Raw genomic sequence first — 19,667 nt, 5'->3', positions numbered from 1 at the left:
GGCTCTTTCCGAAACCTAGGTATTCCCTGTCTTACCCCCTGGTAAACATTACCATCGTTCTCCACAAATAAACAAACGTTGTTTTTATAAAAACAACAATAAAGGGATAAGCCTGACCATTTTGCAACAACAAAATACTACGGTATCCCGAACAAACAAGCCACACTGTTCAAAATTCAAAATTTTTCATTAAACCGCGAATATTTTAAATCCCGGCGAAATCACAAAGCCATGACAAGGTTACTTCTGATCTTTACATTGATGTTAAGATCCAAAAAATCGAATATATAGCAAATGTATGCGATATATATGTCTATCAAAGAAGATATGCTTGAAAGATCTCTTATATGTCGAGAACGGCTGAACTGATTTCGACAGTTCAGTTCATTAATTCAAAATGGCCTCTTGGTAGGAAAGAAAGAACGTCTAAAAATTGCATAAAAATATCTCTCTAAAAATGAAAATATTGATTTTGTAAAATTTTCTCATATTTTTTCAATTTTGTCATATTTTTGGCATATTTTCATTTTGAATTAAACATTTGTTAATATTTCTACAGCTAACAAAACTAAGTAGTTAGGATATCAGGATATCATATACAGATCGCATTTATGGCCCGATCCTTACGAAATTTTGCATGTGGATAGGATGAAGGTCAGAGTAGAAGCCTACTCTTTTTGGAGATGATCGTCATATATTTAGGGGTTGAAATGGACCAAAAAACTGCAAAATTGTCAGCAGGTCGTAATTATCGCCCGATCCTCACGCACATTTGAATGGGGGTTTCCGGACATTGCAAAAGCCAAGCAGTTTTGGATGGCCATCTAAAAATATTCAATGTGTGAAATAGTTTGCCAACTTTTGTAGACAAAGTACGAAAATGTCAATTCCAGTGATTTTTTTGGAAATCTCAAATACAGGAAAGACGCACTTCTGGCTATTTCGTTAACGCTGATTTCGTTGAAGAATATAGTCAAATGTCTGTATCTCATATAGATGCGTTTCAGTCAAAAACCAATAATAAATGTTAATCTTTTGCCACTTCTGAGAGATTATAGGTCATTGGGAAATATTGGTTCCAGATCTAGGAAGACCATTTACGTGCAACATCTACCAATAAATTGGAAATGAGCAAATTAGTTCAAGTTTCTATTATTCGAAAATTAGAGAACGAAACCTGATGGTTTTCTTTTATTATTTGTCACAATATCTTGTAGAATTTTTTCGAGTATCTGGCCTATATAAACTGTATCATTTATTATAGTGTTGTAGGGTATTCAACGGTCGGCCCCGCTCGACTGTAGCCTTTGCTTACTTGTTTTTTATGACGTGAGTAAATGTTTACCTTTTATTGGTACCAGATTTTAATACTCGTACCATTTCGTACCATCACTAACATATAAATTAAGACATCCCCGTATATCAAAAATAAATAACACTATAATACAGCTTGAGAACGATATTATTATTAATAGTTAGTCTTAGCAATCTTTAAACATTGCTTGAGAAACACTTTTGATGAAGAGATTTTCCTCAAATCTGTCGTTTGTTTTGCATTTTTGAGAAATATATTTGGCGAGAAATTTGTGGTTTTTATATTTATATATTTGCAACTACTGTCTTATGGTAAGGGGGTCTGTGGTTTGTATAACTATAATTTTACTTCAGACTGAAAGTATAATTTTCTTGATTTTTCAGGATTTCAGATGGTATTTTTTAGCTGTCGAAATGGACCAAGTGTAACAAAAGGAGTTAGAGGGAGGAGGAGGAGTGAAATGAAATTAGTAAGTATTTAAGAAATGGACTTTTTGAATTATTAAACAAATAAGCTTAGTATTACATTAATATTTTCTTAGGAATAGGCATGGTACAACATGCCCGCTACCTGTCAAATTGGCATGCCACAAGTTATTTTTATAAAATGAGTTAAATAGCGCAAAAAATGAATTAAATGTCTTGATTTTCTTTCAAAAATAAGATTTAAACAGTTTGATCTTTCAAATCCATGGCAAAACTGGGGAATATCTTCAATGCGCGTCCCGCAATTCGCGTCTTCCAATTATTAATTTTGAAAATATTTTGTTTTTATTTTTCAAAACAATAAATACATACAAAAAATTAGCAGAAGTTGGGCACACTTAGAAAAAAAATAAATGTAATCAGCTGGTAGCTCTGCCTTACCTTTTCATTGTACCATGGGAATAGGAAAAGTTACAAGAATAAGCTTATAAATAAGAGTTTAGTTTTTATTATTCTCTATTTGGTTGAAAAGCATTTCTCAGTACATTCTCAAGTTTTTCTCCAGCTTAGTGCATATGTTTTTAAGCTTGTTACAATATTATTCTCAAGACATTTTGTTATGTTGGGATATTACTAAAGGTAAACGTTTTTAGATGAACATTATTCCATGTTTCCATGATGTTCTGCATTATTATACACATTCCACAGATATTGCTGAAGAGCCGTGGACTGTTATTGCTATTTTCTTTTGTCATTGCACTATGACAGATGTTGCAAATGTTCTTCTAAGGGGTTACTATGTAACTCGATGCGAAAGTAATATATTTTCTTACCAACTAACTCGAAATCGCAAACATATTTCCTACTTTCGGATTGCCATATCCGAGTACGAATTTACTATTTACTACTTCGAATTTAGAAGTCAAAGTCGTTCGAAAGTTGACATTCCTACTCGTTTGACATTTACCTAACGGATACGAATAAAAACGGAAAAAATTATTGGAATTAAAAAAAAACTACATAAAACGCTGATAAATGTAAAAATGCAAGGCCGAAATTTCAATACCCTCCATCATTATCTAAAAAATATGTTTTTAAATACAAGTGCAAAGATTAAAACGTGTTCCACTTTGCACTGAAAATACAAGTGAGATCGGTTGGGGAAGGCAGTTAAAATGTGTTATAAACAACAAGTAAAAAACAGCTAAGTTTGGCCGACATGAACTTTTAATACCATCCACCACTTGGAAGGAACTTGAAAAATTTCAAAAAAAAAAAAAAAAAACCGAAAACTACTACTTAAATGCCGTTATATGGAGAATATACGAAGGCTGTAGTACCCATTAGGAACTTTAAAAACAAAATTTGTTACAATTCCAGTGAATAATGTCGCAATAATCATGAAAATACAGGGTATGTACCGTAATATACGAAGACGTGGACCGGCACAGACAATTTTCTGTCATAGGCTGTAGTATCCGTTACGAACTTCAAATTCCAAATTTGAAACAATCCCGATGAATAATGTCGTTAAAATCATCAAAATACCGAAAATCGGTAGGAGCGTTATATGGGGGCTATACGAAGGCGTGGACCTGCACGGACAATTTTCAGTCACAGGCTGTAGTATTCATTACGAACTTCAAATATCGAATTTAAAATATTTCCGTTGAAAAATGTCGTTTAAATCGTCCTGACCTTAACCACATCAGGCCACAATTGCGTGCTGTCGCTTGATTACAAATTAACATGGGCAGACGGACGGTAGGAAGATAGGAGGATCCATATATAGTTTCCTATGTCGGGTCCTGCAGACATAATATACTTTTGAGTAAAATGTTATCAATCTACTTCATTTCATTCGGAAGCTAAAGTGATTTCCACAGACGGACGGATGGACATCGCAAAATCGACATAGAATTTTACAAACGGAATGACAAACTTAGTATACCCTCCATACTACGGTGGAGGGTATAATAGAGTGGGTTGAACCGCTATATAAGGGCTATACCAAAACGTCAAGCTACTTCATTTCGTTCGGAAGCTAGAGTGAATTCCACAGACGGACTTCTACTCTGACCTTAACCCCATATCTATTCTCAAATTCGTGAGAATCAGGCCATAATTGAAAGCTGTAGCTTGATTACAAATTAACATGGACAGACGGACGGGCGGAGATACAATGTTAGATCTACTCAGCTCGGCAAGATAGGAGGATCCATATATAGTTTCCTATGTCGGGTCCTGCACACATAATATACTTTTGAGTAAAATGTTATCAACCTACTTCATTTCGTTCGGAAGCTAAAGTGATTTCCACAGACGGACGGACGGACTTCGCTAAATCGACATAGAATTTTATGCTGATCAAGAATATATTTATGTATACTTTGTGTTTTGGAGGTGGTACAATCGGAATGACAAACTTAATATGCCCTCCATGCTATGGTGGAGGGTATAATAGAGTGGGTTGAACCGCCATACCAAAACGAAAACCTATATAGGTTTGTTATCTTTCGCGAGTGTTCAATACCACGTGTGAAACAATTCAGTGGAAAATGTAGCCCAGATAATTAAAATGCCGAATATAGCTGGGTACCGTTCTATCGAAACCGCGGGTCAATTAGAACAATGTTTTAATACCGAACGTTAAAATTCCGAATTCTAAATAAATCCGATAGAAAATGTGGCCTAAATACTAAAAACTGAGGAATATCAGGAGATACCGTTATATGTGCGCTATATTTAAACGTGGACCTATATAGACAATGTTCTGCCACCAGTGGTAGAACCCATTATAAACTCTTAATACCATATTTGGAACAATTCTGTGGAAAAATATCAAATATCGGTAGTTGCCATTATATGGAGGCTATACAAAAACCCGGGTCGATATGCCCCATTTTCAGTACCAACCATCCTACAAACTATTGTGCTAAATATCTTTACGTCCAATAATGTGGGCTGTATAGTGATATCACAATTTGATGGGTTCTACGACGAAAATTAGACGGTGTTGCAAACGGAATGAAAAAAATTTAATATACCCTCTTTTTCATGATGGAGGATCAATACAAAGCGAGCCAATTTCAGACAATACTCAATTTTATGACGGATCATCCCCAGTTAGCAAAGGCCTATATAAAAACACAGGACGCTAAACAAGCCAACAATAATTTATGGGCACAATTGGCAACATACCTCAATGCATCCGGACAACCATGGGGGGAACAAGGCGGCATATATTGTGAAAGAACCGCTGGCCGGTCAAAATTTGTTCATGCTCTGCCCTTGAAGAAAGCTTATTAAATTTACTGCAAATGAAGAGCTTGCGACAAAAGAACAACCGAATTCATTGTTTGTTGCCAATTCTGAATAATACACTCGCACTTTTTAATCGATTCGAAACTGTTACATAATAAGAGTTTGAATGCGGATCGAATACAACTTTCGAATCGAGTTACATATTACTTCCGAGTTCGGTACGAAATAGCTTCGACAACTCTAATTTCCCTTCCGAATTCGCCTTGAATATCCTTGCGAGTTCGGTCCGCTTTCGGTTAGAAAGTCGGCCAGAACATCTGACTTTCATCCGACCCTAAGGTTCGACAACACGTCAACCACTCCATTTAACTGTCGATCAGATGTCGGACCGAACGGGGAAAGTTTGGTCCACCTTGAATTCTCTAAAATGGCTAAATGTTTTTCATTTGAGCATCTTAAGATTGGCTACAAATATTAAGAGAAGAGGAAAATCCCACATTTTCTTTGGAAACTTTAAGTTTCCCCTTAGAACGATGTTTTTCTTTTATTCGGATGTATGGATGTATGGATGTATGTTTTCATTGTTTTATTTGCCCTTGAGCAATATTCCTAATTAAAAACTAACTTAAGCGCTAACTAAATAGTAACTTTGGTTGTGCTTTGCTTCTAAGCCTACTTAACAATGGATTGGACTGTCTGTGGGGCCAATTAACAGTCGTTCGTCTTCGAAAATGTAGTACTTCTCTTTGTCCGGATAAAATTCCGTGACCATCTCTTCCACTTCTGTGTGACACACAGCCTCGTTAAATGCACCGAACGAGCGCAGACTCTTGGCGATGAGTGACCTTTGCTCGCGCAGCTGCTCGTCGTGGTGATCGATGTGGTGGACGTGACACATCGGTGCACTGGCGGCCACACCAACCAGGGCCATTGTATCGCCAGTATGGACCACAACGTCGACGTCTTGCTTCTTGGTCCAGCTCATGATCCACGAGACAACGAAGAAGCAGGCAGCGTTCATGGGAAACGAGCGTATCAGAGTCGATGTCATGCCGCGAAAGAAGAAACGCACACCGTCGCTGCTGTAGCCCTTTCGGATGCAGTCCATGTATCCATTGTATTTGGGATTCCTCATATCGTCCGCCTGGATGCAGGTTTTGATGACATCTATGGGATAGGTGGCCAACCAGGAACATATGCCGGCCAGGCCACCAGCACAAAGACCGTAGATGACATTTGGTTGGGTGGGCTGACGCATCATGTATTCGTAGCTCACGAAATAACTGGCAAACCCTAGAAAATAAAATCGGACCAACCATTATTGAATATTTTGCTCTATCCCAAAGCATAGCAGATTTACCTGGAATGTCTCGGGCCGCTGTGAACATGAGACCTCTCATCGTTCCACGCAGACCTTCGTACTTGACTATGTGCCTAAGATACTCCAACGGTCCCTTAAACTTTTTGCCCGGCGTCGAATCGTTTTGTAACTGCAGTCTTGTCTTGGCCAGCTCCATGGGCGAGCAAACAATACTTTGGAATAGTCCAGCAACTCCCCCGGCTAAGGCATGTGACGTCAAGGAGTCGGGGTCCGACCTGGAACGCTGAACATTGCCGTAGATGCCAAACACAATGGCATTGACAAATCCAATGCCGCCCATTGGACTTGTAATGCCCCGATATAAGCCGCTCAATTTATCCTGTGCCACAATGGTGCGCATACAGTGCCATGTTCCTTTGTATTTGGGATTTCTAGGATCTTGGGTTTGTAAATGAACTTTGACCGTATCTAAAGGATGTCCCACCAGTACACCGGCACAACCTGAAAGTGTAAAAAGAGCATGAACTGGTAGCTTCTCTTTTTAGTTAAACAGAGATGATCTTGATTACCTCCAATGCATCCAGCCAAGAAGTCTAAAGCCATTTTTCGATTCCAAAAATTCTCTGTTGTTCTTAATTTGGGATTTTTGTTCACCTCGTCTTCACTATCGGCGTGATCAACTTTTATCTGAAAATATAAGTGTAGCTATTAAAAGGGGATTTATTAATGGAGTGATGTCGTTACACGGTAATTTAACTATCGGAAAGCTGAAAGATTATTAAGACTTGTACTAGAATGGGAAATTATTTAAGGATGGAAGCCTTCGAATATTTAGAATTCCGAAGGATAGATTCGCCATGAGTCAAACTACCAAAATACAGCGTGATGGCTTGTTTGCTTTGGTGTTTTTCTCCCACTTGCATTTTCCTTCGACGTACCTTAACTGGCCCTTATTTTACATAATAAAAACGCAATAAATACAATAATCCTATTAATAATTTCGCTTGAAAGCCAGATCCAGAATATATTTCAACCTTTCACATTGTAAATCATTGTTGTTCAATTGGGCGCCAACAAAATAGTAAATGATGGACCATTGTTACTGGATATTAATAAAAATATTGGTCATCTTGGCAGGGATAGAAAACCAAATTTGCATCTGTAAACTCTTCTATGACAATGTTACACGTCTGAGCACAAGGTGTCCATGAAGTCAACTTAAGAAATAATCTCCTGAAGAACTAAGGTCATGAAAATGAATAAGAACAGTGCTTTAAACATTATGCTTCAAGCTCAAGTCATTGCGTATGAAACATACGCAACAACAAATGATGTGGAGAGCGAGAACCGCAGACCAGAAAATATTCGAAAAATATTCTTAAAATCAATTGCAGGTTCGGGAACAGAGCACGTATGAAATGTTCACTATAGATAATATTTCGTATCTGTATGTATATGATCTGCGAGTTTTTATATCCTCCACCATTCTATTGAGGGTATTCCATTTGTAACTTCTCATGATAACCCTACAAAGTATATATACAAGGTGAGATGAAAAAACTGCAACCAATTGCAGACTGAAGTCCGACAGCTGTTAAAATTATTCCAGTGACAGCTCATTGAAATTCCAACTGAAGTGAAAGAACTTACACTGCAGCAGAAAGAAAGTAGACTCTAAAGAGCTGCTTCGCTTGGCCGAAGGTGGTGAACTGCCGAATTTGATTTTCTCCGATGACAAAACATTCGTTATCCAGCCGTTTGTAAACAAAAAAAAAAAAAAAAAAATTATCGTGTTTACTTGCCAAAGAGGTCAGCTGAAAATGTGCACCCTCGGTTTCGCGAAAATATTCTGGGGGGTGGGCACACCTTGGACATTCCAACAGGACTCAGCACGCGCCACCCAAGAATGGTTACAAAATGAAGTTCCTCGCTTCATTTCCAGCGCACAATGACCACCAAAATCTCCGGATACCAATCCGTTGGTCTATTGTGTCTGGAGTATTTTGGAAAGCAAGATTGGCACTAAAAAATAGCAAAGTGTGGATAACCTCAAGCAAGCGCTTCGCCGGGAATGGGCTAAAATATCGCAGAGCAACATTCGATCACGTGTGATGGTTTCATTGGTCGCTTGAAGGCCAAAATTCTTTCCAAAGGTGACCAATTCGAAAAAACTTGAACTTATTCTAAAATTTGATGCTATTTCCGACATTTTTTGCTTTCTTTCAATAAAATTAAAAAAAAAAAATAAAAATAAAACTTGTAGCGTTTGACTATGTTGCAGTTTTTTATAACACCCTGTATTCTGTATCAGCGTAAAATTATAAAACGATCTAGCGATATCTTTCGAAGGAATTGAGATAGAAGGCTTAAATTTTCCATACATGCATGGGTCCATGTCGTTCCTCTTTTTCGTAAAGCCCCCATATAACGGTACCTCCCGATATTCGGTATTTTAATGATTTCAGCAGCATTATTCACCGGAATCGTTTCAAATTTCCTTTTGGAAGATCCTTATGGGTACTACTTCAAAGAAATTAGAAAAATACAACTCTATGCTGGAGTTTTATAGTGCCAAATAGACTTTTAAATATGCATCAGTTGGCTTTGTTTATTTTTAACCTTTTTTAACCAAATTCCTATATTGGGAAAAACCCGCGAAACAAGAATGGAATTTGGGGTTATTCCAACAAATTTATCCCAAAATTTTATACGGACTTTCATTTATGTGGTAGTTTTCGAATTTTTTTGAAAATTTTCTAGTCCAGTCCAAATGGTGGAGGGTATTAAAATTCGACCCGGCCGAATTTAGCTGCTTTCTTATTTTTCATTTTATTATTGAAAGTATTGAAACAATGAATGACCATCGCAAAAATTCGAATACGGATATAAGTTCTCTTTTTTGGCAGTTTTATTACTTCATTTCGATATAAATGGCGTACACATTCCGATGTTATCGATATATGAACGTACTTTGAATAGGAGATATTGGGTTGGAATTTTTCTTATTCATCTCCAGCCAAACCATCTTTACTCTGGTACCATGTACAGAACTATCTGTAAAATATATAGCTAGCTTCGACACTTGAATCGATTTGTTCCAAAAACATTTATTATTTACATCAGTTCTAGTCGTGAGGTCACACGTGAACAGCTTCGTCACGCTTCCTGCCTTCTGTCGAAAATGAACGAAACTATAAACGATTCCTACATCGATTCAAGCAAATTGTCTGGCACATGACAACACATTTCACGTGATTGCTTACAACCTCAACCACAACCACATACATATACATACTTGTTTTCAATTCGAGATTAGGTTAATAAAGTTTTCAATAATTCGAATAATTTTATAAAGAAATTATGTAATTGTTGTAAATATAAGTGAATTCCAGTAGTTGAAATATGTAATCTGATTAAAGTGCCACACAGCAGGTCAAAATATCAAGTCGAATATATAGCAGTCGAGTCGAGTTTATAGCAATGGCAATGTACGAAAATGTACAATTACTTTGTCTGTTGCAGAACTGCAAGAATGTAAAAATGCTAACAACTAGCCGTATAACCGATTTTCCCTTCATGAATTAAAACAAGCAAAAAAGCTATAAGTTCAGCCGGGCCGAACTTATAATACCCTCCACCATTTGGTACAAATTTGGCAATTTCCAAAAAAAAAAAAAAAAAAAAAAAAAATTCTGTTAAATCTTAAAAATACCGAATGCCTATACGACGACGTAGACCAGCATAGGCAACTTTTGTCATAAGTTATTACAATATTTTAATGCGAAACTTGAAGAAAAATCTGTTTATAATTTAGCTAAAATCATCAAAATTCCAAATATAGGGGGTACCTTTATATGGGGGCTATACGAAGGCGTGGACCTCCACAGACAATTTTCTGGCATGGGCTGAAGTATCCATTACGAACTTCACATGCGAAATTTGAAACAATCCCGGTAAATAATGCCGCTAAAATCATCAAAATACAGAATATCAGGGGGTACGGTATATGGGGGCTATACGAAGACGTGGACCTACATGGCCCATTTTCTGTTTTATGCTGCAGTATCACTTCAAATACCAAATTTGGAACGATTCCGTTAAATAATGTCGCTAAAATCATCAAAATACCGAATATCGGGGGGCAGGTCTACCAGGCCCCCATCTTCATTTTCCAACGCTAGCTTTCTTTTTCTTCACCCCATATTTCTTTCTTCTCAGGTTGAATGCAACCATTGGTCGGTGAGTAAAGAGGCTGTCAAAAGTCCTATTCTTACCATGCAGTTATTATGTACCTACATCAAGACTAGAACTGTGTTCAGCTGAGTTGGGAGTAATACTGACGGCCAATGTGCAAAATCTCTTAATTGGTCCGATTTAGAAATTACATGGTACTGGGCCAAGTTGAACCATCCACTTTGAAGACTTTCGTGGCCACCAAGGTGAAACATATCCAAGATGAATTACTTGGCAGTTTGTGGCTTAACTTTTTTATTTCAAGAGGTATGAAAACCGATTGACAATCTGCATGGTGTGCGGGTTGTAGGACATAATCAAGGAATCAAACCGGGAAAACTCATTACACCGATTAAAACCGATTGTTAAGTGGAATGAGCTAGCTCTATGCAGTGCAGCGCAAGAAGAACAAGTAAAAAAGCAGCTAAGTTCGGTCGGGTCGAACTTTTAATACCCTCCACCAAATGGTGGTGATGATTTACGGGGGCTCTACGAAGACGTGGACCCGTATACAAATACGACATTTTAAACAATTCCGGAGAATAATGTCACTAAAATCGTCAAAATACCGAATAATGGAAAGTACAGTTATATGGAAGGCTATAGAAAGACATGAACATGCATTCGATTTTCTTTGCATAGGCTGTAGTACCTACTACAAGCTTCGAATACGACATTTGAAACCATTCGGGTGGATGATGTCGGCAAAATCATTAAAATACCGAATATCGGGAGGTTCCGTTATATGGGGACGATGACGTGGGCATGATTACAACAAAAAAGCAGATGGATGACGCTGATCCAGAATATATATACTTTGTAGGGTCTACCATGAATAATTCGAGGAGTTACAAACGGAATGACAAAGCTAATATATCCCCCATAGAATGGTGGAGGGTATAACCAATGCAATTATCACAAGTGCGATTATGAATTACAAAAAGGGAAGGAAGGCTCAAACTATATGTAGAACATTGAAAAGCGCTATATCTTGAAGATTAGTCCGGACAAATTTTTTTCGAACAGCAGTGGTTTTATTACAATAGTCGAGGCAAAAAACCACACTAGGAAGACAGTGAATTTGGAGAGAGTAATGGATTTGGCAACAGAAGCACTATTTGTTCGACCTAAATGCATCGGGATTACATGTGCATTGCGTACTTGCCCATCTGAAGTTCTCAAGAGGATGAGGTATAGACTTTCGTACCAACGTGGCTGGAGAAGTAATTGACGTTTATTATTGGTTTTTTATTCTTTGTTCCAGAACTGCAATAACATAGATAGATTATTTATTGCAGGTTCTGGACCAAAAAGTCAAACAATTGTCTCGCAGAACTACATATCAGAAGATGTAAAGTCTGAAATAGGCTACAAAGACTTTGATTTCAGAGGTCAAAACTCAATAAAAATATATTGAACATAATAAGTCGATTTTTTCCTTAAAAGCAAAAAATCGAAAAATTGACATTTCATTTCCACCACGCATCCCTGGGGCGAAGTTATTAAAACTTTTTTCCGCCTACCGAATTGAACGGAATGAAATCAAGCGAATTATTGAAACAAGTTGACCAACATCGATGGTCTTCTAAAATACACTGTTTAGAGTCATTTCAATAATTTTGATTTCTGATAATAAAGACGTGGCTTATGACATTTCCGAAAACCTGTTGGTTGACAACAATAAGTGATAGACATTCAAATGACAGTGATCTTATTTTTAATTATAAAAATATGTGAGTATGTATGGTTTTGAAATAAATGATGAGAAATCCTATTTAATTTAATTTGCACAGGATTAGAGTGACGTCGGCATTACATAACAATTTTTTTAATAGTGAATTCATTATACATTCCTCAATGTTTTGGTAGAGTCGCTGATAGAGCGGTAACCTGTTGATTCAAGATTAGCTCAAATTTTCAACAGGATTAACTGTTCTTGGAAATTTGGGTTCTCATTTAATCTATCTAATTTCGGTTTACATTTTGCCGTTAGCCCCAGTCGATATGAATTCAATATAATATTTTGATATCTAAGCGGACGCAACACAACCTCGCAAATAGTTCAATGTAAATCTAGAATTTGGCTAGGATGCTCAAACCAAACGGTATCCCTGGTTATTAGTATTTTTAACACACATTTTGAAACTGAATGCGCTACAATATTCAGTATCATACAATGCATCACTATCCCCAAATTGTAGGAATTTTGAGAACAACCGATTAGGCCATACTTAAAGTTTTCATTTGGCGGGAGGCATAAAAACTTTGATTCAGTCGAACTTGAATAGTTTTTTTTTCATGTTTACACAATGAGAGAATTTGAAACAACCTTTAATTTGTTTTTTTTTTTAATGAAATCCGATATATCGAATATATAGATATTCTCTTCGACAAATCGTTTTTTGAAATATATATTTACAGATTTGCATCTGGAATAGCCTGTATCTGGCTGAAGGTGGTATTTATATTTGTGTCTAAAATTGTCAGGAATGAAATGAAGAACTTAAGACTTTCGTTCATTGGAATCAAATAATTATAGGATTTTTATACCCTCCCTTGTAAAAAGTTAATGGGTACTACAAAGTATGGCAAAAAATTACTTATGAAGTCCACGCCTTCGTATAGCCACCATACAAGGACATTTCCCAATATTCGGAATTTTAATGATTTTAGAGACTTTCGTCACCGGAATCGTTTCCATTTTCGTATTTGAAGTTCGTAATGGATACTTCATCCTAAGACGGAAAATTGCATATGTAGATCCACGTCTTCGTATACCTCACATATGACGGTACCTCCGCTTTTTCGGTATATTGATGACATTTGCGACATTATTCAACGGAATTGTTTTAAATTTCGTTTATGCAGGTTCTAATGGGTACTTCGTCTTTGTATAGCCCCCATATAACGGCTTTCATTTTTCGACGAAATTTTCTTAACATTTTGCAAGTTCCTTCCAAATGGTGGAGGGTATAAAAAGTTCGAACTTAGCTGCTTTTTACTCGTTTGTTAAATATAAATTTTTCCTTTATTTGTTTACTTCTCCTTCGAGACGAGCTTAATGATCTCAAATTTGCATTGGAAGTCGAAAGCCAGATAGACAATTGTCACACACTCACTACTATCCGACGTCTTTCGCCGTTGGTTAAGCGACTCATTAGGCATATTTGGTGTGAATGATGGCTTACGATGGCCGTTCTTTGGAAAGTAGTATTTATTTCGAACTTATTGTAAATTAAAAACCAGAAATCCTCCCAGTTCTACCAGCTAATCTTGTTTTTGTAGTGATGGATTTTTTGTCCACAACAACTACATTGCTTACAATGCATGAGCCTGCTATAGTGCTGCTGTTCCTACACGGTTTGATGGTTTTGAACGTTGAGACGGCAAATTCTAATTGGCTAAACACCGAGGTGTGCGGTTCAAATCACAACCAGGCTAAGCTGGATTTTTAGTTTTTCGGTCTTGCCTTGTTAATGTTTTCTATTTTTTCCAGATACACATATTTCCTTCAACTACGTATAATTGCCTATTACATGGAACAAATAAAGTAGTCTTTTTCTCACGGTTGAGTTTGTAGGCCCTAAATCCTATTTCTAAATCGAAACATAATGTTCTAATTTGTAAATGTATTTATAAGTTTCAAAATTATTCAACAATAAATTTAATAACTGGAAACACAAATTTAGCCTCTATACTTAAAAATCTTGAAAGTTAGAGCAAATATCGGACAACTGACAAGAATATAGAAGCAGCCTAAAGGAAAACCGTAGATATCACTATACATCACTTAAGCATGGCGTCGACGAGGTAATTATTGAGGGCATTTTTTTTGCATCATTAACACTTTTTCTGAATATTGAATGCTGATGGTGCATCTATCTAACTTAAAAAGATGTGTATTCCGTATAGCTGTAGGACCACATATTCAGTTATTAGAGTTTTTTTTTAAACTATTTTCTTTATTATCATAAAAAGGGGGCCTGTCGCCAAAAAAAAAAAAAAAAATCTCCCTCTTTTGCCTTTCGTTGATTTCGATTTCAATTATTTTAAAATTTTCAATGGACACAATCCATCGGAACTAGATGAAGCTGGAGTTTGTTTGTTTCACGTCATTGACACTCGATTTTTTTTATTCAAAAAACTACTTTGACAATTTTGTTGCAAAATCATAATGTTACTTATATTATTATTTTTACCAGATCTTTCGCTGTGAAAACTTACGTTGGTTTTTTTTTTTTAATTTTTATTTTTGTATCTCACTGACGGATTATATCAAAAATATATGCTTGAAGTGACTTCGCTTGTTATGGTCTTGAGTGCCCGATGCTATGATATTATCGCTTAGCCAGTAGTGCAAATGCCACTGAACACAATTAGGAAGTAGACCGAATACACAATCAGATGCATAGTGTTGGACTGGACCATTCGTGAAATAGATTCGATTTGTAATCGTTAGTCGCGCAAACCTTAAACTTGTCACTTCGAATCAACACGTTTCCAACCAATTTCGCTAAACGTTATGTTTTGAAATCGGAATTTTCGAATATATGAAGACCGAAGATTCTCGCAACTTTTTTCCGACAACGGTTCACTGAAGACTAAACCTCAATTTCAGACAGATGCCCGTTGTCAATCGTTGTGGGGTAGAACAATTTTCATAATCTAGTCTCAAAACTTTCTACCGTTTCTATTCGCCAAACTCAAACGAATATAAATTGAGATTGCTGAAGACTCAGAATATGATTCTAAAAAAAATTGACAACAACAATCATCGTAAAAGCATAGCAGCAGTGATAAGGAGGATTCAATACTACAGCGCATTCAGGAAAAATACGAATGCTGAACATGGTGTTGGCTTGAAGAAACAAGCTGACTCTACAATTGCTCACTGCCACACTCCGCTCACTCACCACCGCACACTACACGCCCATTGACTCAGCCACCAATACAGTCCGTGTGTCGTATCATTGTCGACCGTTAAGACTGCCTGCCCGAAGTTCGAATTGTAAGGTTATCAGCAATCGATACACTGCGCAAAATGTGCGCCGGTGCTAGAATTCATTCGAAGATGGACTATCTCTTCGTTTGTGTGTGTGTGTGCGTATGTACGAGAGTTCTCTTTTTGGACATCTTCTACACAACTTCTTAAGAATGTTGCGATGCGTGATGGAAAAGCACTTAGAACTGGTCAAAATGGAAAATTATACGTGAACTTTGGAGAAGGCTGCTGATAAGTCCGCATGGAAGAGACGAGTTCGTTACGACGACGACGGTGACGGTGACGTTTGTTGTGGCTGGCGTTTATTGACTGTGAAAATCCGATCTCCGATCACTATTCCACGAATTGCAATCAATGAAAAATGGAAAACGAACTTTACCTTTCCGTTACTGCAGAGCAGCCACAGCGAGGGATTAGACGTCATAATTCCCGTATGCGTACGTAGAATCTCACTTCAATCTTAGAAAGTTATTCAAAATAATATATTTGGTTTTATTTTTGTTATAAATAAATGTTTTTTTTCTTCGACTTGACAATAACAAATGTTATCATTGTTGTTGTTGTTTTAGTTGTTATTCGTTGTCAGAAATTATAGCAACATTTTGGACTGAGATTTTCAAAAATGATTTGGAATGATGGAAAATAAATATGTACGTTTGTATGTATGTCTGTATATGGGGTTTATTATCTTGTTATTGTTGACAGGCCTTTAAACATAGTTTACATATTATATTTTAATAGATTCATGTTATTTGTAATTATTATTATTTAATTTAGCGCTGTGGCAATTTTCACTGCTAGCTAGCTCTATTATGGAATCAAACGGAGATATATTTTTATATCTGCAGCCCAATCATAAATTCTATTCTCACGGAAAGCCTTTTCCTGGTGCGGCAATTCCTCCAATCATGAATAATTGAAGAAAAATAAATATTGAAGATGTGTATGCTGCCTGTTGCATAAATTTATGCAAAATCTGAAGTGTTTTTTTTTTTTTATAAAAATGAAGTAACTTCAACTAACCTATTTTCACTATTGGGATTCGCATATATATGTGTAGAATTTGTACACGTCAATGGAGCAACATAGAAGTGTGAAAACACAATCCTGAACTGTCAATTGCACCAATGTTTCTTGATTAACTTTGTTTTTCCGTTTGTAACACCTCGAAATATACATTTTTGACCCACAAAGTATATAAAATCTTGATCAGCATAAAATTCTATGTTGATTTAGCGATGTCCGTCTGTGGAAATCACTCTAGCTTCCGAACGACATGAAGAAGACATTATTCACTGGATGTGTTTTAAATTTGGTATTTGAAGTTCGTAATGAATACTACAGCCTATGACAGGAGATTGTCTGTGCAGCTCCACATCTTCGTATAGCCCCCATATAATAGTACCTACCTATATTGATAATTTTAGCTACATTATTCACCGATTTCGCATTTGAATATTGTGGTGGCTTATGACAAAAGTTGGCTATGCAGGTCCACGTCGTCGTTTAGATCCTAATATGGTATTTTTAAGATTTTAACAAAATTTTATTTTTTTTGAAAATTGCCAAATTCGTTCCAAATGATGGAGGATATTTAAAATTCGGCCCGGCCGGACTTACAGCTTTTTTACTTGTATTTGAGTTAATTCGGTTGGGATTTCCCGAGACTTTGTAATAATTGTACAATGACCTAGTATAAATTTGGAACGGATTAGAACCTTCCGAAAGTGCAAATATTACGTTAGTGGTTTTCAAAATTTTAAATGAAGATATTTTGTTCTTTTGTTGTTGCAAAATAGTTAGGCTTAATCCCATTATTGTTCTTTTTATAAAAACAACCTTTATTTATTAGCAGAGAAAGATGGTAATGTTTACCATGGAGTAAGGCAGGGAAAACCTAGGTTTCGGAAAGACCCACCTATCTTCATCAGTTCTCTTGTTTTTTGTCTGGGATATTCTCCCCAGGAGTTATTTAAAAAAATAGGTAAAAAACTTTTTAAGTTAAACATACATTGCAATGTCAAAGACCTAAAATGGTAAAGACTAGACAAAATGCATTTTGAGCAAATGGTGTGTGTCTACAATACATAGAGTAACAGCTCATGGCAGAGACATGTTAATATAAAAACCATAATTACAGAAACGAATGACAATTAAAAATTTGAAAAATCCACATATTGGGTTTCAAAATAATATTCCATAGACCTTTCCAAAAATTTGCATATTGCCTTAGCGGTTCAAATCAGTTAACATTGGTAGCTATGTTGTTATGATATCGTAACAACAGAGGCATTTTCACAGGGTTGCCATATTTTGACTCTGTCTTGTCCTATCTTTATACTTCTATGTCTTTGGCAATGTTTAATATAAATGTACTAAAAACCAAAAAATAATAAAAAATAGATACAGTCGTGGGAATTATAAACATATGCATAGACTTAACTAAAATAAAACCGGGAGGCACTTCAATTGCATATGCATATTGTAGAGAATTGACGTGCCCCACGGGTTTATTTAAGTCAAGTCTATGCATATGTTTATAATTCCCACGACTGTATCTATTTTTTATTATTGTTTGGTTTTTAGTACATTTATCTTAAACATTGCAATGTATGTTTAACATAAAACCTTTTAACTTAAAAGTGTTTTACCTATTTTTTTATTTTCTAGTTTTTAGTTTTCATTTCGCATTCTATTTAATTCATATTTTTGTACCATTTTGTTCCCACGAGTAATGGACATTTAAACGGTTGACAATTTTAGCCACCCTAACGCCACACAAAATACAAAATCTTGAATAGAGGGGTGGAATCAGGCTGGATTAATCAGATACCAGAACTACAGATGTAATTTCTAAATTTAAATCTTATTATTATATGCCATTTAGTGTCTTCGCCATCTTAAATATTGAACTTGTATAGTATAATGTATTCTTCTTGTCATGCCCTTTTATTTGATACCTATATTGGTGGAATTGATAAAAAATTGTTATCAGCCATTGGGTACCGGCAGCCATCTTAGATTTCAATTTTTATAGTATACTAGATGGCCCGATCCGCGTTGCCGGCCCGTACTTTTAGTCTTTAAAGCATAATAAATCACAGATCTGTCTTATGTAGGCGGCACAATTTTGATTATAAGTAATGACTTGATTATGAGTAATGACTCCATGACTAAATATAAATTAATGTTCATGGAAAAAATTATAATTACCGTCGGTTTTAGATATTTTGAATAGCCTGATCTTATTTTTCAGCTATAGGCTTTAATTTGAGTGTTAAATACCTATATGATAAAGAACATATATAATAGCCCCATGTGAAAATTCACCTCAATTTTTGATATGGTAAAAAGCATCCAAATGAGCTATAATTTGAAATTTGTATTTCCAACGTACTGCGTGGTATTCAGTTTTGTCCACCTCATACTTGAAGGCAGAATGTTGTCAGAATAGCCAAAAAAATACTCTTTTGCTCCGATTACCGTAAGATGGGCATTAATTGTTTGTCATTTAAATTGTGCGGTGGAGATCCAATAAAGTTACTTTATAATTTCGTTTTTTTCATGTTTCTGCCACAATTTCCGACTGAATGAGTCCCAGATTGACATTTCGGAGTTTATTTCATATAGACGTACATCCCAAATCTACGTTCCCAACCAATATTCTCTTGGGGGTTACAAATTCAATAGAATACCAAATTTTCCTTTCTGACCACACATTGGTTGGGAAAGTGGACTTGGGGGTATACTAATGTGAGGACTATACTTAAATAAATTCCTATGGGGATAATTATCTGTAAGATGATTTTCTACCCCAGAGTTTTTTACCCCATGTAGCCTCAAGACTAAGATGCGCACTTTTCAGAAAAATAAAACTTTATAAGAAGAGGTTTCCTTCCCCCTTAGAAACAAAGATGTCAAATAAGGGCCAAAAAAAATGAAAAAAGTGGCCAAGACCCCAAAAATACCTTAAATCATATGATGGTGATACCAAAACGTGATAATTTTTGCAAAGATGGTTTCTTCTTAAATTATCAACATAAGCTAAAATTAGTACGAAAAATATGGTTAAAATGTAGAATATACTTAAAATCGGGTTGTTCCGTT

The 19,667-nt window shown here is 36.0% G+C and overlaps 1 protein-coding gene across 1 annotated transcript; it reads right to left on the bottom strand.

The window, feature by feature from the left end:
* Positions 1-5,575: 5,575 nt before the first annotated feature.
* Positions 5,576-15,163, bottom strand: LOC101890698 (mitochondrial basic amino acids transporter). The gene is made up of 4 exons (XM_005177991.4): positions 14,783-15,163; positions 6,895-7,012; positions 6,365-6,826; positions 5,576-6,297 (listed from the first exon to the last, which is right to left on the bottom strand). Exons 2-4 carry the CDS (start codon positions 6,926-6,928, stop codon positions 5,681-5,683), a joined length of 1,113 nt encoding a protein of 370 aa, XP_005178048.1. The 5' UTR covers positions 6,929-7,012; positions 14,783-15,163; the 3' UTR covers positions 5,576-5,680.
* Positions 15,164-19,667: the final 4,504 nt, after the last annotated feature.

Source organism: Musca domestica, unplaced genomic scaffold (genome assembly GCF_030504385.1).
Source record: "Musca domestica strain aabys unplaced genomic scaffold, Musca_domestica.polishedcontigs.V.1.1 5, whole genome shotgun sequence".
NCBI lineage: Eukaryota > Metazoa > Arthropoda > Insecta > Diptera > Muscidae > Musca > Musca domestica.
This window is presented reverse-complemented; position numbering and strand designations above follow the sequence as displayed.